This window comes from Oryzias latipes, chromosome 24 (genome assembly GCF_002234675.1).
Source record: "Oryzias latipes chromosome 24, ASM223467v1".
Classification (NCBI taxonomy): Eukaryota; Metazoa; Chordata; class Actinopteri; order Beloniformes; family Adrianichthyidae; genus Oryzias; species Oryzias latipes.
Window position 1 is genome coordinate 21,861,015 of NC_019882.2, and position 20,444 is coordinate 21,881,458.

Here is a 20,444-nt window from a genome sequence, read left to right on the forward strand (position 1 = left end):
GCCAGCATGCAGCACCACCCAAAGCTAATGTTGTTAGCCCGTATTAGCATACTGCTAATCCTGGCTTCGTTCAGAAAAAGCACTGACCACACGGATTAAAATTCAAATGATGAGCGAACAGGTGTTTCATAATAACCGTAACATTATTAAAAGCACGTTTAGAAGATCATCTCGTATTTTACCGAGCTGACATGTCAATGTATAGCCGCTCGGCGCTGTTTAACATTGTTTTGTATTGAATTGTTACATTCAATAAAGTTTGAAAAAAAAGCCGCTCGGCAGAATTTATATCCTTCCGGTTTTCGAACCCTACTGCGCATGTGCGAATGATTTATTCCAACGGAAAGTGTGACCTTAGTGAACGTTTTTATATTCTGAAAACATTTTTCTGGGCCCATGTACACGGTTGGATTCTAATCCGACCATTGATCCCATCAAGATATTTTGTACATGTAACCGCGGCTTATGGTGTCGACGCGCAACGTGGAGGGGGCGTGGCATCACGATGGTGGTCTCTCCATCGGGATGTCAGTCACCCATCACGATGGACGATGATATCGTCCATCGGCACAACCCTACTGGCTGTGTATTAATTAATTCATTTATTCATTCATTCATTTTCTTCCGTTTATATATCCCATATATTATTCCATATACATAACTAGAGAAATACCAGGGACTCAGAGAAGAACTGGAGAAAGCCTGGAAAGTGAAGGTGACAGTGGTGCCTGTGGTAATTGGAGCACTCGGGGCAGTAACCCCCAAGCTAGCGGAGTGGCTACAACAGATACCTGGAAAGACCTCAGACCTCTCAGTCCAGAATAGAACAGTGCTAGGAAACGCTAAGATACTGCAGGACCCTCAAGCTCCCAGGCTTCTGGTAGAGGACCCGAGCTTGGAGGAGAAACCACCCGCGGAGGGTGAGAGGGGCGTTTTTTCTTTTCCTTTTTTATATACATACATGTATATGTATATACACAATGTTCCCTCTCTGAGTAACATTTCTTCAAGAAGAAGAAGTGTTTATTGCCATATTCAGTGAAGTTTTACAGAAATGGAATTTAGCTTCGGTGCCGTACAATGCCCCTCCTCAGGTATCATATTCTTTGTGCAGTATACCTGTTCTTTGGGTCCACTTGAACTCCGCTCACTCATTAAACTGTCTAAACAGTTTTTTTGCTGTCTAAACTCGCTGTTGGAAATGTCTGCATGTCCATTTTTTCTTTCTGTAACTGCTAAAATGTCAATGTTTTGCTATCTTTATAAATATTTTCTAGGCATCATTGACCAATCTGATCTTTAGCTTCTTTGCCTTTTTTAGACAGACCAAATATAATGGGCTGTGTGCAATCCAAGGACAAGGAGGCAACCAAAATCACCGATGACTGGGACACCCCTGGAGCTGGGTATCGCTATGAAGCTGACCCAACTCCGCGGCAGAACCTCAACTTCTCCATTCCAAACTACAATGTTGACACCCCTGTTGGACAGTGCTTGACTGTCTTTGGAGGTGTCACTTCCTGTCAAACTGGAACCCTCAGGACTCGTGGTGGAACAGGTAATGGATCTGTGAAAATGGACCAACGGTCTCATCTTCATCATGAACCCTTTCAGCTGCAAGAGACTAATTGTACTAATGCGATGCATAAACTGGTATTGGATGGCTATCTGTGTGCTTATTTGGACTAACTGAGACCAGACTTTTATCATTTGTTGGGTTAGGGATCTCTTTGGACTTCCATGAATCCCATGGATTTCTCTGAGCTCCTCTCTTTGGCCAGAACAGCCCCTGTAACACACAACTGACTATTTTAGGAGCCACGCCTTTGTGGTGAAAAAAATCAGTCACTATCTGCAACTAAGCAAGTAACAGGACCCAATCCTTGTGCCCCCATCGCAGGATGTGGATTATTTGATGTTCTCTATAATCCCAATCGGCAGTGTAAGGGGGACTTTAGCTACTGAACCTCCTCCTGGTGGGAGAAATATTGATGAATCTGTCTGTGCTGTAATGCTAGTCATACTGTAGTGGAAGCTAAAGCCGTAGTAGTCACATGCACCTAAGGGAGGTGGCCCGTACGGGTGCTTCAGATGTTTGGGTTTTCTGGACCCGTGGAGGGTCAAAGAGAAGGGTGGCTAAGTCTTAAAGGTGTGTCTTACAGTTCCCTTGAGGCTCATGCAACCACCTTGAGGGACGTCATGAAAACACCTGACCCTCTGAAAACCACTTTGAAACTTGTTGTGCTGTAGAACACTGACTTGTTCCTGTTGCTTATTGCAGGAGTCACCCTCTTTATAGCACTTTATGACTACGAGGCTCGCACAGAAGATGACCTGAGCTTCAAGAAAGGAGACAAGCTCCAAATCCTCAACAGCACGTAAGTCTCTCCAAGAGCTCCCCCTGCTGGAGGAAAGCAGCTTAAACATCTTGCCAAACTGGAATAAGCTGCTGATAATCGGGGAAAAACGGAACCTGAAAATAGATAGTCAGCTCTTTCTGCCTGTGTTTTCTTATCCACAAAAGTCAAGTTCAGCTCCCAAATGTATTTCCAGCAATAACAATGTTTGTCTCTTGTTCCTGACATCCATAAATGCAGTATTTTTTATAGGTGGTGGGGTGGAAGATGGGGTGGTGAAGCTAACATGTTATGTATTGTAATTAAATGACTATACCTGGGGCCTACAGTAACAAGTCAATGCCTCATCTGTCATCATCCTGCCCTGCCATCATAGGATGAATAATAGTGATTAAATAAATATGCACTGATCTGTACTTTAACAGCAATTTCTGCATGATTTAAATCATTGTAATCATTTTTGTCATCAAATAACTGCATTTGGGGTGTTCCTTGTTCAGTTACATGGTGTTGCATCAAAGTGAAGCAGCACCGAGCTCTGTATAGTCTTCCTCATGTTAGATTGTGCAATTCCTTCAAACTGGTTTAGCGCATGCCTTTAGCGATGCTACCAAAAGAAGAGGTGAAACAGAGAAAAACAGTCCTGCCACACAGATATCAACACACTTTTACACAAATACTATTATTATAGTCATTTATAAATACTGGTAAACACGTTTATACACCCAGTTTGTAATCCCATGCAACCCAGTTTGCATGGAGTTTCCTCCAACATGAGGAAGATCTTGGTGCTTCCTCACCCGTAACCAGGAAATACATATAAATATAACGATTATGATTCTAAAATGATAAGACTCATACATATAAATTGCATTTAAATCCCAGATTAGTGGAGACATGTTTATTTTGATATTAGGATGAGGATGACAAGAGAGGCACTGCTTCCCCTGACCTCATATCCCTGGTTTACTCTTCTTCCCCTCCTATGGTAAATTAATGTTTAAACCAGGGCTGAATGTAAAGCTTTTGGGGGAAGACTGGCTTGGGTATGATGATGTTTGTGAGAGACTGTAATGGTTTAGTAATGCATTACCATGATAGTGTTTGGACATGAGTATCAACAACTAGCATCTGTCAGATTCCACCTAAAAGATACACTGACAGATGTGGTACGTCAGCGTGTAACGTCTGCTCCTGTATGCTTTCTGCCTATTTTCAGTGAAGGAGACTGGTGGGATGCTCGGTCGCTTACCACCGGCTGCAGTGGCTACATTCCCAGCAATTACGTGGCTCCGGTGGACTCGGTCCAAGCTGAAGAGTAAGTGGCGACAGGGACATCCAAAGGGGATCTTCAGACTGAAGGGAAAACCCTCACAATCTGTGTTCATCTGCACGCAAAGAATGTTTATGTTTTATGTTACTGAAGAACTGAGATCAGGCTGACTGAGGGTCAGAACATTTCTCAGATCTCACTACATTTATACTTGTTTAAGTCCAATGATTTGGTAAAATGCGCTGCTCTTTATTTGAACAGGAACATGTAAAGACAATGGAGCCTTGTGTAGTGACAGGCATCACACTCTTCCATTATTGTTTATTTTAGTTGCAGTCTTACTCAGGTGGAAAATATGCTAATATTGTTGGTCAGAAACAACTTTTGAATTAGACAACATTTGAGAAGATTATTAATTTTCAGGGATCTCCAATGATAAAACATTTTTTCTCTTTTCTTGTGATAACAACTTAAATGTCTATCTCGAGAAAACAGTGATCTCATGATAACCTGTTAAGTCATTAGCCTAGGATAGAAAAAATAACAGATAACAGCTACCATTTTCTCAAGAACAAGACAATTCTCGTCTTCTGTACAGCTGAGGTCAAACGTAGAAGGATGTTGATGTGTTTTTGAGCCCTTTTTGTGTCTTTGCTCCACTGCAGCTGGTATTTTGGCAAACTTGGCCGTAAGGATGCAGAGAGACAGCTGCTGTCCGCCGGCAACGCTCGCGGCGCTTACCTTATCAGAGAGAGTGAAACCACGATGGGTAAGAGCCGCTGACACACAAACCTCCAAGAGTGGGAGTGGATTTCTGACATGTGCCATTGACCATAAAGTCTTCACATTACTGACATTTGACCTGCCACACAGGGGCCTTTTCCCTGTCCATACGGGACTGGGACAGTGTGAAAGGTGACCACGTCAAACATTATAAGATCCGCAAGCTGGACAGTGGTGGGTATTACATCACCACCAGGGCCCAGTTTGACAAGCTTCAGCAGCTGGTTCAGCATTACTCAGGTAAAACACGCTCCTCACTCAAAGACGCAGACGTTTACTCGGTTCAAAGTCAGTCACTTTTAGTCTATTTTGGGACAGCGTCTTATACCATGAAGTCACTTTATTTTGTTACATTTTGCTTTGTAAGTATAGCGAGGCGTAAAAGAAATTTGTCACAGATTCTACAAGTTGTTCCACTAAGTTGTTCCCAGAGAGAAGTCTGTAATATTATAGAGAAACATCTCTTTATTGTATAAGAAAGATTTCAATGATAGAAGGTCTCCTGCAGGTTTTCACCATGTTTGCAGACACTGCAGCTCCTGTTTTTGCCCATTCCTTATAGTGGAACTCCTCTAGAGCTGGGTGTTTTGGGGCTGTTGGGAAACAGACTTTCATCTCCCCCCACAGATTCTCGATTGCAATGAGGTCCAGAGACTGAACGGAACACTCCAGAACCTTGAAATAATTTTTACATTGCCACTCCTTTGTTGCCTGGGCGATATGGATTTTTTTATATCATTTATATCATCAGCAGGTTTTTGGATTTTACTATTAATTTCCTCTCATCCTCTAAACATAACAGATGCACTGAAAGACAACTAAGAAAAGGCATTTATATTACAAACTAAGCTTAAAATTAAATCAAAAAGCTTTCAAGTTTGAAAGAGAGCATAAATAAAACAGAAAGCTAAAGTGTTTGAACAGTTCCATTAAAAACATTAATTCTACAAATGAATTCTAGTAAGAAAAACATAAAACTGACAAACATCCTGGGAATAATCTAGGAACTAAAAGCAAATAGTCAGAGTTTCTTCTGGTAGTTACGTCTTTAGGATAAAAGTAATTTATAAATTGTCAAAACACGTCTTTATTGTCTTTTAACTGTCAACTGAAACTCACTGGTGTCTGGTGTTTTCTTTCACTGGTGAGTTGATGATGATGCTCCCGGCGCTCTGTGGTGTATTAATTGTAAATCCTTTAGTCAGCAGAAGTGATCACTTGCATGTTTCATATCAATACTAGATGTGGCTCAGGACATTTTAAAATAACTTTCTTTGTTGTGTCTTTGCTACTTGCTGCATCTGAAAGCTGTAACTTTATTTTTTAAAGATTGGGATTGAAATGACATCTTTATATGCTGAAGCATTTTATTTCTGAAAAATAAGATGACATATTTTTAGAACTCTTCAAGGGTAAAACATTATTAATATACAAAGATTTTGTCACCTCTAATGGCCAAATGCAGGTTACTTAAAGAGCTGATAGCTATTTCTTATGTACAGTATATAGACCTATATATTATATACATAAATGATCACATTCCATAAATAGCCTGTTTTAGGTGTAATCTGTGAAGGAGGATTACAGATGTTTTAACTCCTCACTACACACTTTTTACATTATTCTCAGAAAGACATGAACATTTTCAGACCTTTCTGTGTAGTTTAAACTCTGAGTTCAAACCTTTATAAAAAATAAGTCCAGTACTATAAAGATCTGAGCGCAGTGAAGATTTATGTGACTGTAGCAAGCTGTACGTATCTGTACAAGAGACACAGCAGAGAGGAGATTGACTGACAAGACCAACAGCCAATCAAGTCGCAGAATAGAGTGCATGGTTCAGAAAAAGCATCCAAAGTTGTACTGAAGAAAATCCATGAAACAGTGAGACTGCAAAAGGTGAACCAAAATATGGCAAAGGAATATTGTACACATTTTTTTACTGTTTTTATTTTTTAATACATAATTGTCACTAAGCATGTTTCAGCACTTCCTAAAAGTAGAGCTTCCTTCTCCTGTCATAGACATTCTTTAGCTAGAGTTACTTGCAGCATTTGAGTATTTTTGTTTCTTGTACTTAATCCTTTTTCTGTTTTACTCATTTTATATTTGATCTGTCTTACTTTCCTCAGCTTGTGCAGACTTTTGAACAGCATTATTTCATAATTATACTTGCCTAATTTAGTACTTTGCAAATAATATGCAAAGTACTAAATTAGCAGTGCATATCATTTGCAGCATGTGATGGAACATTTTTCTTTGGCTTCTTTCAGTCGCCTGAAGGTTTTAGCTTGCAGCTTTCTGTTTTTCCATTTCCTTCCTGCTTGTTTTCTCTTGTGGTTCCTGCCAGACCATCTATGAGCTCTGCACTAATCTTCGGAAGTTTCCCTTTGTGTGTTGCTTTGTGTGGTGTGCAGACCGAGCTGCAGGTCTCTGCTGTCGCTTGGTGGTTCCCTGCCACAAAGGCATTCCTTGCCTCGCTGACCTGTCCATCAAAACCAGAGACGTGTGGGAGATCCCACGGGAGTCGCTGAAGCTGATCAGGCGTCTTGGAAATGGGCAGTTTGGGGAGGTCTGGATGGGTATGGATTCAGCCAACTAGAAGTTGAGGCTTCAAGGACGGGGATCACCAGACATGTTTAGGGTCAGGGGACAATTTGGAAAAACGTCTTTAAAAACTTTCTGGAGCAGATCTATTACCTTCAAGTCTCCTCATAATTTGCATCAAATGTCCTCCTCCACATGAGCCTCACTGCATGACCCTCCAGTTAACCCTGTGTGCCTTCCCTCCCCCTGTAGAGAGTGCGGATGGTTTGTGCCATAACTTAACAGGCGTGTGTGTGAACTCCATCCCCGACACTGTGGGCTTGAGTCACGATGCCTGGGAGATCAGCAGAGACACTCTTGAGTTGGAAGTGAAGTTGGGGACAGGATGTTTTGCTGATGTGTTTTATGGTAAGAAAATCAAAAACTAAGAAATTCCTGTCTCCTGACACCATCACTGCCTGACTTTTACCTCCGTTAGCCTTTACTGAGGTTTTCAGTCAGCAGGCCTCCAAGAGCCTCTTCTTTCTGTTGATGGTCCCAATGTCAGACTGTATGAACATGAGCCACTACTGACTATTGAGGTGTTCTCCCTACCATGACAAAGGTGGATAAAGGTGGAAAGATTTCATGTAATCCATGGACACCAGTGAAGATCACAAATCATTGAAGAAAAAAGGTTCAGAGCACTGTCTAGTGGGTCTAGATGACCCAACTCCCAATGGTAAAGTGCCTAGGATAGTACAAGCGTTACGATAAAGCCCTTCACACCATCCAACATAATTAGCCTCCATGTCATCTGATTGGCTTTTTTCATCACTAATTTCGCTGCATTAATTACAAATATAATTACTCATTTCCATTTTGTTATTGTTTTGAGACTAAATGCAGATTTACCAGAACAACACAGTGTTTAAAGTCTCACTCTGATCATCTTTTGATTTCCAGTGGTCTTTCAAATCTTTTAAATATGATTATGCCATTTTAGCCCTAATCAAAAACCTGAGTCATTTTCTAGCACATGTCTTGGACATAGAGATGTGGGCGGGAAAGTTGACACGGAGCAACCCCGCCCCCATCCCTGTTGCTAAGAACTCAGAGCAGGGAGCTTGTGGCCCACCCACAGTATTTTCGGTATCACAAATACGAGCTTTTACCAGAGGCATTTTTTTCATCTGCTTCTGATTCACAATGATTTTAACAAAGACATATTCAGAAATGCACATTTCAGCTTAATTTTCTTAATATATATCCTCAATCGTTAGAAAAAATGTTACCAGAACGTGTTCAGAACACTATTTTCATCAGAGTGGGTCTTTATTTCACAACAGAGGTGCCGGTCAGACTTTGAGACGGCCCCATCCCTGTATAAGTGATCCAGCTGCTGACAAAAGTGTTTGTGTTCCTGCACCAGGAACGTGGAATGGTACAACTAAAGTGGCAGTGAAGACGCTAAAGCCTGGCACCATGTCTCCTGAATCCTTCCTGGAAGAGGCTCAGATCATGAAAAACCTTCACCATGATAAGCTGGTTCAGCTCTACGCTGTGGTTTCTGAGGAGCCCATTTACATTGTGACTGAGTATATGGGCAAAGGTACACACACACACACACACACACATTTCTCTGCAAAGGCACCCTGCTAAATGTTATGCCTCACAGATTTAGGACTTTCGAGTCAAACAGACTTCTATATTTAAATAAACAACTCAAACAACCAGTAACAGCTGGACTGCATTGGTCATTAAATCACTAACCACAAAGTGTTTGAGCTGAACATACATTTCCTGAAGTTTTCCTGTTTAGATCGAGTTAAGTTGAAATATGAACCTGAAGCAGACATGGAGCTTTACCATCATAAAAGTTCTGCATCAGACAGTAAAATGTGATGCCAGGTTGTGTTCGAGCCTCTTGGTTCTTCAAGACTATCATTGGGATTTTTAAAGCCCACAGAATGTGATCTCAATAATAAAATACCACCTAGAAAGACGACAGGGTTCATGTATGGTTGCTGAAAATGACGTAGTTTGGAAAGACTGCTCTTCATCTGGTTTCCTCAGATATGTTCTTGTGTCATGGAAAACATCACGTGTGCTTCTGTACTGCAGGAAGCCTTCTGGACTTCCTGAAGACTGGAGAAGGACGAGACTTAAAGCTTCCCGACCTGGTGGACATGGCAGCACAGGTACATCTCCTGTGGAGATATCACGAGTTTCTCTGCAACAACAACTCTAAGAATCATTTGTAAAGAAACCCTTGTTAGAGCTTTGTTGATGTGAGTTTCGAGTTGGGCCAGAGTTAAGAAACTATAGTCTTTCTCAAGATGAGACCAGTTTTTTTGTTTTTCAATACCAGTGTTTCATGAAAGACAAAGGCTGAATCCTAATTCTTCCCCTACCCCTACGGCTTCTCCCTACCCCTCCAGATGTTGTGGCATTTGGAGGGGTAGGGTTGTCCGAAATAGTTTTTTAAGTGGTAGCTCTCGCGGCGGAGGGATGCTGAGCCCTCTGCTACGAGGCTGTTCTGCATCACGCTATGCCGTGTAGGAGAAGTGCATTGCTTCACCTGGGTTTGCTCTGATGCTCTGATGCACAGAAGTTTACATTTAAAGGAAGTCATGACTTTTTGTTTTAGCCTGACCTTTTTAAAGTTATAAAACCGATGCACCAGCAGCTCGGCGCTAACGTAGCTGACCGGCACCTATCGATGTCGTCATCGAGTCTGAATTCGTCTGAATTCAAAGACACTATTTTTCCATAACTCTCCATTTGGAGGGCTAAATGTAGGGGTGGGGAGAAGCCGTTGGGGTAGTGGAAGAATTCAGAGTCAGCCGTAGATTTTATGAAGTTCCTTATTTTTGTTATGCTCTGTTCAAGCCAAATGTTATGGTCAGATTAGTTTGAAGGACTTTGAACTGCTCTACTTAGTCACATAATTTCCAAATTGGTCTGATTTGATTGGTTCCATTTCCATGCTGCCCTACAGGTGTCAGCAGGCATGGCTTACATCGAGAGGATGAATTACATCCACAGAGACTTGCGCTCTGCCAACATCCTGGTTGGGGACAACATGGGGTGTAAGATCGCAGACTTTGGCCTAGCAAGACTGATTGAAGATAACGAGTACAACGCGCGGCAAGGTAGGGCTCCATGCTTCTTCCAGCATGAATACATGTCTCCAGGTATAGGCAGAGTCATCCTTTAATGACCCCCTCATTAAACACTAGAATAAAATAAGACTTGCATAAGTAATGTTGACTAAAAATCACAAGAAAATCAGCCGCTAAATTCAAAAACTGCTTCAGAAGTCATGTTTAATCATTGGAAAATTAAAAAGGAGCCTGGACAAAACGAGGATATCATTAGAAATGTTTGAAGATGATGTGGCTAAAGTGAAATATTTGTTCTCTTACTGGCATCACTGATCACTTATATAGTTGTTTAAATAGATAGTCTGTGTTACACCCCTGTCTAGGAGTTTGTAAACGGGAGTAACATAAAGGTAAAAAGAAAAACCAAATTCACCAATGACTCGAAACTCTCACCAGACCCAGACTGAAATTAAGCTGGGAATTTATTTACAATGACAACTCAAAATCATACAAAAATAACCAACCCAAATTACCAGGACCAAAAAGCTCTAACAATGTTTGATCTAATGCTCTGCTGCTGCCAGCTGGAGGGGGAGGCCACACCCTTTCCACCACACCTGAAAATAATCACAAACAAAGACATACAAACCCAAAGATCCACAAAACACAGAACAGAACAAACCAAAACCAAATACGGCCACAGCCGTAACACCCCCCTACCCAAGATAAAACTTCTTTTCAAAAGAAGATTTTACCCCAAGTGGAGCACACACAAAGTGGAAGCTCTCCAGCACACCACACAAACTGAAGATCCGTCACAAAAATTGCATCCCAACCTCAGGACGCCACACAAACTCTAACCGGCCACACAAAACGCATCACACAAACTCGGGACGCGCACCCCTCGAGGCACGCGACCGTCAAACTCGGGACGCATACCACTCCGGGAATGCGGCCGTCAAACTCGGGACGCATACCCCTCTGGGCACGCGACCGTCCACTCGGGGTGCGCGCCCCACAAGACACGCACCCGTCAACTCGGGGTGCGCGCCCCGCAAGACACGCACCCGTCAACTCGGGGTGCGCGCCCCACAAGACACGCACCCGTCAACTCGGGGTGCGCGCCCCACAAGACACGCGCCCGTCAACTCGGGGTGCGCGCCCCGCAGGACACGCGCCCGTCAACTCGGGGTGCGCGCCCCGCAGAACACGCACCCGTCATGACTAGTCACCAAAGACTAGTCACACAAAACCAACTCCAAATTAAACAAACAAATGTGTTGCACAGAAGTAAACAAGTTTGGTTAACAGTTTTCTAGAGTCTACAGAATGGTGGTCAATGTGCTTAAAGCACCAATTTCACATTTGTCAGGACAAAGAGGCCACAGTGCACTCAAACCAAGAGCGATGTTTATACTCACAAACTTTAGGAGCAGCGGACGTTCTGTCTGGCAACCCCGTCTGGAACAATGCAGTTGGGTCTGCCCTTGCACCAGCTATGGCAGCAGGAACTTACGCACCTGCTGCCGCCCGTTCGGGCTTGTGGCATTGGCAACACCTGCAGCAGCCTGCACTCCCACACCATCGCCTACACCACCTCCAACTGATGCCTCCAGCCAAAATCTGCCTGAGGGTTGGAGCACTCCTGCTCAGACAACAACTGCTCTTTAAAAATGCTCTGGTTCCCAAAGCCAACAGAACACCAACTACAAAGGCCAATGTTATGGTCCACAAAGATAAACGGCCAACCAAGTCTAAAAAGTGAAGCAAAAACTGTTAACCAATCTGAAAAAACCCACATATAAATTAACAAATTAGAGAAACCCAAATGGTTTCAAATATCCCGGACAAGCCCCCAATTATGTTACGTCCCCTTGTGTGTCTAAGGGCAACGAGGGCATAGCATAAACATAAACATAAACAGGTTAAGTTTTGGCTAACAAATTAACTGTAACAAATACACCAAACGAATGTCTCCATAAAAATATAACAACTTTATTTACAAATTAACAAACAACGACCAGCAATAACTAAAAGTGAAGCTAAAAGGCTTCAGGGTGAACCAAGGCCAAAATAACAAACAAAACCCCAACTAACTGAAATATGTAATCTTACCTGTGAAATACAAACCAAAATGGGGAAGGGAGCCTTGCTGCAACAGTCTCCACTGCAGCTTGGCCCTCTTCTCCATTTTGGTTTTGATTTCACCTCTTGTTTAGTTGTGTGTTGCACTTTAGTATTTTGTATTCATAGTTCTTCATAGTTTGTATTTTTGTGCCCACTCTGATTAGTCTTTTGGTTTATAGTTATTTAAGTGAAGCTGTAGGGGTGAACCGCCATTTTCTTTAGTACATGTTTTCTCCTGTTTTTGTTAGGTTTGGGAGGTTAGAGTTTTGTCATTTATTTCCCTTTCCTTTCATTTACAGGTAAGATTACATATTTCAGTTAGTTGGGGTTTTGTTTGTTATTTTGGCCTTGGTTCACCCTGAAGCCTTTTAGCTTCACTTTTAGTTATTGCTGGTCGTTGTTTGTTAATTTGTAAATAAAGTTGTTATATTTTTATGGAGACATTCGTTTGGTGTATTTGTTACAGTTAATTTGTTAGCCAAAACTTTTCTTTTTTATGTTATGCCCTCGTTGCCCTTAGACACACAAGGGGACGTAACAGTCTGTCTATTTAACCCTTGTGCTATCCTATGAGGTCAAGGTGACCATTGACGTGTTCTCTCTACCATGACAAAAGGTGGATAAAGGTGGAAAGATTTCATGTAATCCATGGACACCAGTGAAGATCACAAATCATTGAAGAAAAAAGGTTCAGAGCACTGTCTAGTGGGTCTAGATGACCCAACTCCCAATGGTAAAGTGCCTGGGATAGCACAAGGGTTAAAGGGTGACAGTAGTCACTGTGCTGTTTAGTGACCTGGTGGGTCCCACATGGAGCATGGCTTCACAAAATTAAAAAACATCGTAGGCAAAGGCTGCAAGTCAATGTCCAAGCAACTTGATGTTCCTTAAATAAGAGTTGCACATTTCTTTTTCTGAAGTTTAAGCTCTACAAGACTGTAGACATCCTCCTATGAATGGATGCAAGAGGAAAACTGATGACAAGCTGAAGAGATAGTTACTAAAGAGCACAGAACATCCTTCAAGGACAGTAAAGGTTATCTCCAGTGACATCATTATCAGACTGCAACATCCATCAACTGATCCACAATGGACCTGAGAAGAAGAGTGGAGATGATTGATGAGGATACTACTGTTGAATGTAAATCATAAAAAGGGAGACTGGTATTTACCAAAATGTGTACTGACAAAGCAAAAATTCGGTGAGAACATTTTTTCAGACAGATAAGACAAAAATTGAGAGTTTTGGCAAAATATATATAAAAATGAAGCAAATAAAGAAAAGTGTAGAGCTGGTCCACTGTTCCACAACCAGGACAGAGACCACACTGTCGTTCCTGAATCTAAGGTTCGACTTTCAGCTAAACTCTCCTCTTCAGTACCCTGACACAGACTTTCCAAGAAGGCTACGGAGTGTGATTTCCCGGTAGTTGGAACACACCATCTGGTTCCTCTTCTAGAAAAGGGTAGCCATCACCCCTTTCTGCCAGTCCAGTGGTGCAGTCCCTGACTACCATGTGATTCTGCAAAGACGTGTCAGCCAAGACAGTCCCAAAGCATCCAGATTTGAAACTCTCAACTTCATCCAACACTGATGCCTTGAGCCCTGAGGAGCTTTTCAATTACCTACCTTGGTAATTGACAGTGGATGAGAAGATCGTGTCCCTCAGTGTATGACTTTGATTTTAGCCCACAGGCCAAACCACAGCTGGAAGGGCATGGTTGCAAGGAGTGGCCTCTCGGATCGGATACCGAGTCCTGTTTTGTTGTTGGACCTCTATGCTTGTCTGAAGCTGCTGTTCGACCAGTAGGCCATAATCCCAAATTCCACTTGCCTGTAGAATGCCAAACAAACTGCACTCTGATTTTCTAATTTCCTAATGCAAGGAGTCTGTGAATGCCACTTATGGGCTCAAGAAACAAAGAAAAATCTGTACAACACACCTCTGTCTCACCTTCTGCTGCGTGTTGTATAAGTGTTCCTCACAACTTGCAGCGTAGAAAAATGTGCATGAACATTTCCACTCTACATGTTATGGGTTCAGGGTGTCATCCTTTTAGTCCAAGTCTGTTTTCTTAGTTTATCCCTTAACCGTTTAAACAACCATTGAAAATAATGTCTTCCCAGTTTGGTGGTTGTTCATTATTTTAATGACCATTGGGCATTTTCTTTCATTGACAGAGCCACCAGCTATTTTGTTTTGACAGCAATGCTTTTTTTATTTTTTCACGGCTGACCGCTCAAAGTTTAAGGATTTATGTTTGTAAACAAAGGTTTATGAAACACTTGAGGAAGTACAAAAACACGGTAGTGATTTTTCTAAACTAAGCTGTCATGAGGGGGAAATCACAATTTTCTGACTATTTAACCACCCTTGGGTATTTCACAAAATACTCCTAGATACTTCAGTTTAATCTGCCACATACTAATTAGTACAGTTTGCTTTTTCTGACCTTTACCATTTTAAGTCACCAAAAAGAAAAATCTCACTATCTAATTTAAAAGGTTCTGATCAGTTTAAAACTTCCAGAATGATATGAAGTATCAATTTCTTCATTCTAACAAGCCAGTAACTCCACAATTAAAAGCTAAGCCAATGTCTACCGCAGGTGCAAAGTTCCCCATCAAGTGGACCGCCCCCGAGGCTGCGTTGTATGGGAAGTTCACCATCAAGTCTGATGTGTGGTCATTTGGGGTCTTTTTAACAGAGCTTGTCACCAAAGGCCGAGTCCCATACCCAGGTAAGAAATGTCCTTGCAGTGAAGCAAAAAAGATTGATTCTCTTTTTAACTTGTCCTGTCCAACAGCTGAGCAGACCCATCAGAGCTGAAGGCCTCTTGTGTTGAACAGGTTTTTCTGTTACAACAGCGGTTATGAATACTCTGACACACAAGGTGTATATTTGCATAAACCCCTTTTGTATTTGAGAATAAACTTTCTTCATATTAATTATATTGGTATACATAATTTGTGTCATCAGTTTTCCCATTGACCACTCCTTCCATCACAATTGACAACTCATGTATATTAGCATAACAAATGCAGCTTAAAGAATAAGAACATCAGTCTGTTATACTTTAGTTTAAATTCAGAGGATTCTGATCAAAGTTAGAGTTGTCAAATTATCACATTCATCAAGAAAATTTAACTACTGTACAGACAAATTGGCGCGTTATTCTAATTTTTAATCATTAACTAATGTCCTCTACTGAAATATATTAAAACAACGGGCCAACTGTTCAACCCTTGGATTGAACATTTTATTTGAACTCAGCTAAAAAACGCCTCTTGCATTGGTCCCGGTACACATCTTGGTGTCTGTGTACAGCTGTAGACGCGGCGCATTGCTGCTGTCACTACGTGAATTTGTGACTTTGTAGTTCTTGACAGAAGTAACACAAAAAAAAGCGACAATGCCACAACTATTATGTTATATATGTTATGTAAAGGGATAAAGCCTGACGAGGTGATTGTTGTTCGTGGAGGACTGATCATATCAGACAGTAAACTGTGGAATAAGGTATGTTAACAGATATTATGGTACTAATAAGAAGTTTGTGGTCAGTATTTGTTGGATTGCTCAGAAAAATGTTTCTGCTGTTTTTCTCTGTTAAATTTGAGAATTCTGTACCAGATGTTTGGTTCTTGAGTTTTTGTTAATCGTTGGAGATTGAAAAAATCCCCCATGTTGGTTTCAAAGTAAAGGTTGGAAGTCTGTTGGATCAGGAAAACTTCAAAAAGACAGATTTTTAGTTGTTAATTTGATCTTTTAGCACAATATCATGAATTTAAAGTATAATATCTCAAAATGAGACTTTTTACAGTAAGAGTTAGGTTTAAAATAATTTAGATTGAACATAGATTCATTAGATGAACTAATTACAGGTAACAATTAGTCTATCATGTGAAAAAGATGAGCTGCATGACAGCTCTAATCAAAGTATGGAGCATCCTCGTTCAGGGATTTAGCTACAGGACTAATTGTATTGTGCAGCACTTTTCATCAACTGCGATGTTTCGCATGTCTTTCCAAAAAAGTGTCAACATTGTAGCTAAAACCCTGCTGTCAAAGGTCACAGAGTTGCTGGAGCCTATCCCAACCCTGTTGGGTCAAGACAGGGTACGCCCTGGACAGCATGTCAGGCCATTGCAGGGCTGTCCCACAGCAATGGTACAGACATTTTTGAACATGTGGAGTATTGGTCTTCACATGAAACTTTGGTTTACTAGCTTGAAGTTCTGATGTGTTACGGAAGCACTGAAGTATATTACATCTAAGGTTGTCTCACGGATGGAACATTTAACTAACGGGAAAATGTTACTAACATTTCCAGTTATGGTTGAGATGAGCTTGAACTACAGCAGTTTAGTTTTTGTTCAGTCAATTGCAGCAGAGTAGAAAAAGTCTTTGCCTCCGCCCTGATTCCTTTTTAGTTTACATGTAGGTTTTTTTTCCCTCAAGGTCAAAAACGTGAATTTTAAAACTGCACCTTACATAATTACTTTTAAAACTTTTTTTAAAGTAACAAACATACAAACTAATGAGGAATTAGAGTAAGTGAAAATTGCATCATGTGTCCACTATATGAGACCTGAGCTGTGTACAGTATTCCCCCCTTTATCCGCGGGGGTTAGGGACCAGAGACCCCCGCAAATACGCAGTATCCACAAATACAGAGAACCTCCCCCCACCGCCAGTGGCGGAAGAATCTCCGTCAGTGATCCTTACTCGTCAAAAACCCTTCTGAAACATGCTTAGTCAAACATTTCTTAGAGAACAATGGAATATTGCTCAACATAAGAAGTTTGTTTCATTCAGAGCAATAGACTGTACTGTAGAGGACTGTATAACGCATTAGGAGGGTCTCTGTGCCTTAAAACCAGGAGCTGTGTTTCCTCCTTCATCAACTAAGTGTGACGGTTTCATTCATGATAATTATTCTCCACGATGATCTTTCTCAGCGTATGAGGATATATTCCGGCCGTTTCTGAGTCAGCTGATGCCATTTCTCCATTCAGGGGCGCAAACTTTGTGTTGTGGTGCAGGGCGAAGCAGGCGGACACATGTAGCAGACACAAGTGAAGAGAATTGAGTTTGAGTTTATTACTGGGAAGGTGTGAGAGTCCAGGGGGAAGGCTTGGCTGGGAGCTGGAGCAGACAGGCTAACAGCTTTTAGAAAAACAAACATCAAATGAGTTTAGCGGTTAGTGTGAAACATACTTTAATATTCTTTAGCAGCCGGCGAGGAAGCCGACGTGCCGGCGTGCTCTTCATCTCCACTCCAGTTCTCAGAAATTCCCGCTGCACCTTCCTCAGATGCAAAAGTCTCACATACAGTACAGAGCAAACGTTTAGACACACCTTCCCATTCATTTGAATGAGAAGGTGTGTCCAGACTTTGACTCTGTACTGTAAGCATCTTGAATATTTGGAGTTTTTGAGATGAACTTGAGGAGTCACGTGACTGAAATAAAATCAGCGAATACTTGAAACCGTAAATATTGACAGATGAATAATTGGGGAAACACGGTACTCCCAAAACTCATAAAACACAACTTTATGGAGAATTATTGGTTCAAATGTCTCAGTATAATTGGAATTATCCAGATACAGCTGGTCTTCTTCAATGTCTTCCTGTGTTGTGTTTTAGGCATGAATAACAGAGAGGTGCTGGAGCAGGTGGAGCAGGGCTACCGGATGCCATGCCCCCAGGACTGCCCCACCTCCATGCATGAGCTCATGCTACAATGCTGGAAGCAGGAAGCAGAGGGGAGGCCCACCTTCGAATACCTACAGTTCTTCCTGGAGGACTACTTCACTGCTACTGAGCCTCAGTACCAGCCTGGAGAAAACCTCTGAAGTCAGTGGGAAGAGATCAGCAGGCCAGGCAGCGCTGACTCTGAACACAAAAGGGAGAAACTGTGGAGAAGTGAGGAGCTGCTGGCGTTCCTGAGGGAACATCAGCTTCAGGTGTTTTTCCTCTGCAAACAAGAGGAAGAAGAGGTCTCCAGCTTCATGCAGCATCAGAGCAGATTTTTTGACAACTTTGTTTTTACTCCTAATTTCTAGAAGTGACATTGAAGGCCTCAGTAGTTCCTCATTTTCTTTCATCGGTTTCTCTGCTGTTGTTGCCATCCACCCTCATCTCCCCTCAGTTCCCTGAAAGGTTTTCTTGTCAAACTGCAGCTTCTTTCATAGACTTCAGCTAATCCAGAAACTCAATCTGGATTTTCCACATCATCCTCACTTAACTTACTTCTCTAAAATATAGATTTTTAACAAAACTTTTAAACTCATCCTTATATTGGTCTGCATGCATGCGTTCCAAAAGCAGCTGAGTTTTCCTCCTTTTGCAGATCCAATGAGAAAAGTCAAACTTGTTTAAGGCTATGTTTTGTGTTCAGTTCACAGCATTTAACCCTTGTGCTGTTTTAGATGACCCCACCCCCTTCTATTGACATGTTCTCTCTACCATGACAAAGGTGGATAAAGGTGGAAAGATTTCATGTTATCCATGGACACCAGTGAAAATCATAAATCATTGAAGAAAAAAGGTTCAGAGCACTGTCTAGTGGGTCTAGATGACCCAACTCCCAATGTTAAAGTGCTTAGGATAGCACAAGGGTTAAATCAAGCAGGTAAATCTAAATTGCAGCAATGAAAGAAACTAGATAAATGATTAGTAGACTAGTCTAGTAGACTAAACAATTACTGAAAAGAGGCGTTAGGAGAGTCAGCCTTTGGTCAAATGTACTCAGACCTAGAGCCATTCTGCTTATAGTACCGGCACTGTTGGCAGAAGGGATGTATATATATTTATAAGTATACCATTCCACCAGCATCATATGAAAATACCTGTGAAGCCTTGAACTGTTAGCATTTGTGTGCACAGCAATCAGAACGTGCATCCATCCATCCATCCATTTTCTGAACCCCTTTTGGGGTCACAGAGTCCCCGGAGCTGGTCTTAGCTACTGGTGGTACACCCTGGACAGGTCGCCAGTCTGTCGCAGGACACACAACCACTCCCACACACACTCACACGTGCACTAAAGAGACCATTTATTGAGCTCCGGTTCCCAAAGCAGAAACTGCAACGTCTCTGCAGAATGTGGATGTTTAGACTCATGAAGCTGTTTGTTCTCACAGAATCTGCTTCTTCAGCTCTGCCTGATCTTTGTGACAGCCACAGGTATTGTGGGACAGTCAGTGTCCCGGAACAACAGCACACATTCAAAAGGACTCATGTGGACCAAGCATCACCCGTGCTGCGCTTTAAGGGTTTCATGTTTCATACAAACTTAGAAATGCTATAAATGCACAGGGACCCGTGGTCCTTGATATTTTGCACTTCCAAATCAGGAAAAGGGATTACATTTTTACTCTTTCTGCAGTAAAACCTGGTTCAGTATTTCACTGTCAAAATATTTTTTAAATAAACTTAGAATGTTTAAGATTCTTAGATATAACTTTAATTTTTTAGGATTTTTCTTTTGTTGCCTTCAAATAGGAAAGACAAATGATTTTTTTGAAAACTATCTTAGGTTTTGTCATGTGTCAAGTCATTTCAGATGCATATGAGAAAAGTTTCAAATTCAGATTTCGTTATGATTGTGAACATATTCTTGACCCTTAAACATTTTCGCCAGTTAGATTGGAGTAATGAAGTAAGTCATGACATGCAGACCGTCAATAATACTTAGAATCAAATGTTCTGTCATTTTAGGTCCAAAGGAGTGCAGACAGGAAGACAGAACCCTACTGTTCTCTGATGTGTCATCAGCATATGCAAACACTTCTGTCCTTATCTCTGCCTGTCTTGCAGCTTTTTTGTCAACTGTTGTTTTTGTGAGCACGAAGGGTTCTTTTTATCAAATACATTTGTTTTGAAGTAGTAATAATTTTCACAGAAAGGATCCATAAGTAAAGATGAACCAGTGTGTCCAGGTAAAGGACTGATGCTGTAACTGCAGCCTCTGAACTGAAGAGAGTGACACAGTAAATGATGAACTTGGTAATAAAGTTGCAGAACCAGAATCAGGTCAGTGCTTAAACCAATAGCTAATGATAGCTGTTGTTGTTGTTTTATTTATTTTTCCACAATAACAAAACCACAGGATGAGTTTGATTTTTAATTCAACGTTTTTGCAAAGCATAAATGTGACTCAACAACTCACACCCAGACAGCAGCTTTGGCAGATGAAGAAAAACAGACAGTAGAGGGCAGCAGAGAGCAGAAACTGACCACTCATGACACGTGGAGTTGACC

General features: G+C 41.5%; 1 protein-coding gene across 3 annotated transcripts in view; it reads left to right on the plus strand.

The window, feature by feature from the left end:
* The window catches only part of LOC101167011 (tyrosine-protein kinase Fyn), a 35,015-nt gene extending 16,329 nt beyond the window's left edge, over positions 1-18,686 (plus strand). For 2 of the 3 annotated variants that reach the window (XM_023953147.1, XM_020714578.2), the window contains exons 2-12: positions 1,322-1,558; positions 2,282-2,378; positions 3,577-3,675; positions 4,296-4,399; positions 4,504-4,653; positions 6,831-6,995; positions 8,372-8,551; positions 9,064-9,140; positions 9,941-10,094; positions 14,784-14,915; positions 17,826-18,686. In XM_023953147.1, coding sequence (XP_023808915.1) covers positions 1,336-1,558; positions 2,282-2,378; positions 3,577-3,675; positions 4,296-4,399; positions 4,504-4,653; positions 6,831-6,995; positions 8,372-8,551; positions 9,064-9,140; positions 9,941-10,094; positions 14,784-14,915; positions 17,826-18,034 — 1,590 coding nt within the window. In that variant the 5' untranslated portion in view covers positions 1,322-1,335 and the 3' untranslated portion in view covers positions 18,035-18,686. Of the gene's footprint in view, positions 1-1,321; positions 1,559-2,281; positions 2,379-3,576; positions 3,676-4,295; positions 4,400-4,503; positions 4,654-6,830; positions 6,996-7,212; positions 7,369-8,371; positions 8,552-9,063; positions 9,141-9,940; positions 10,095-14,783; positions 14,916-17,825 lie in introns of all 3 variants that reach the window. The other variant, XM_004083921.4, reaches the window with a different exon arrangement.
* The last annotated feature ends 1,758 nt before the right edge of the window (positions 18,687-20,444 follow it).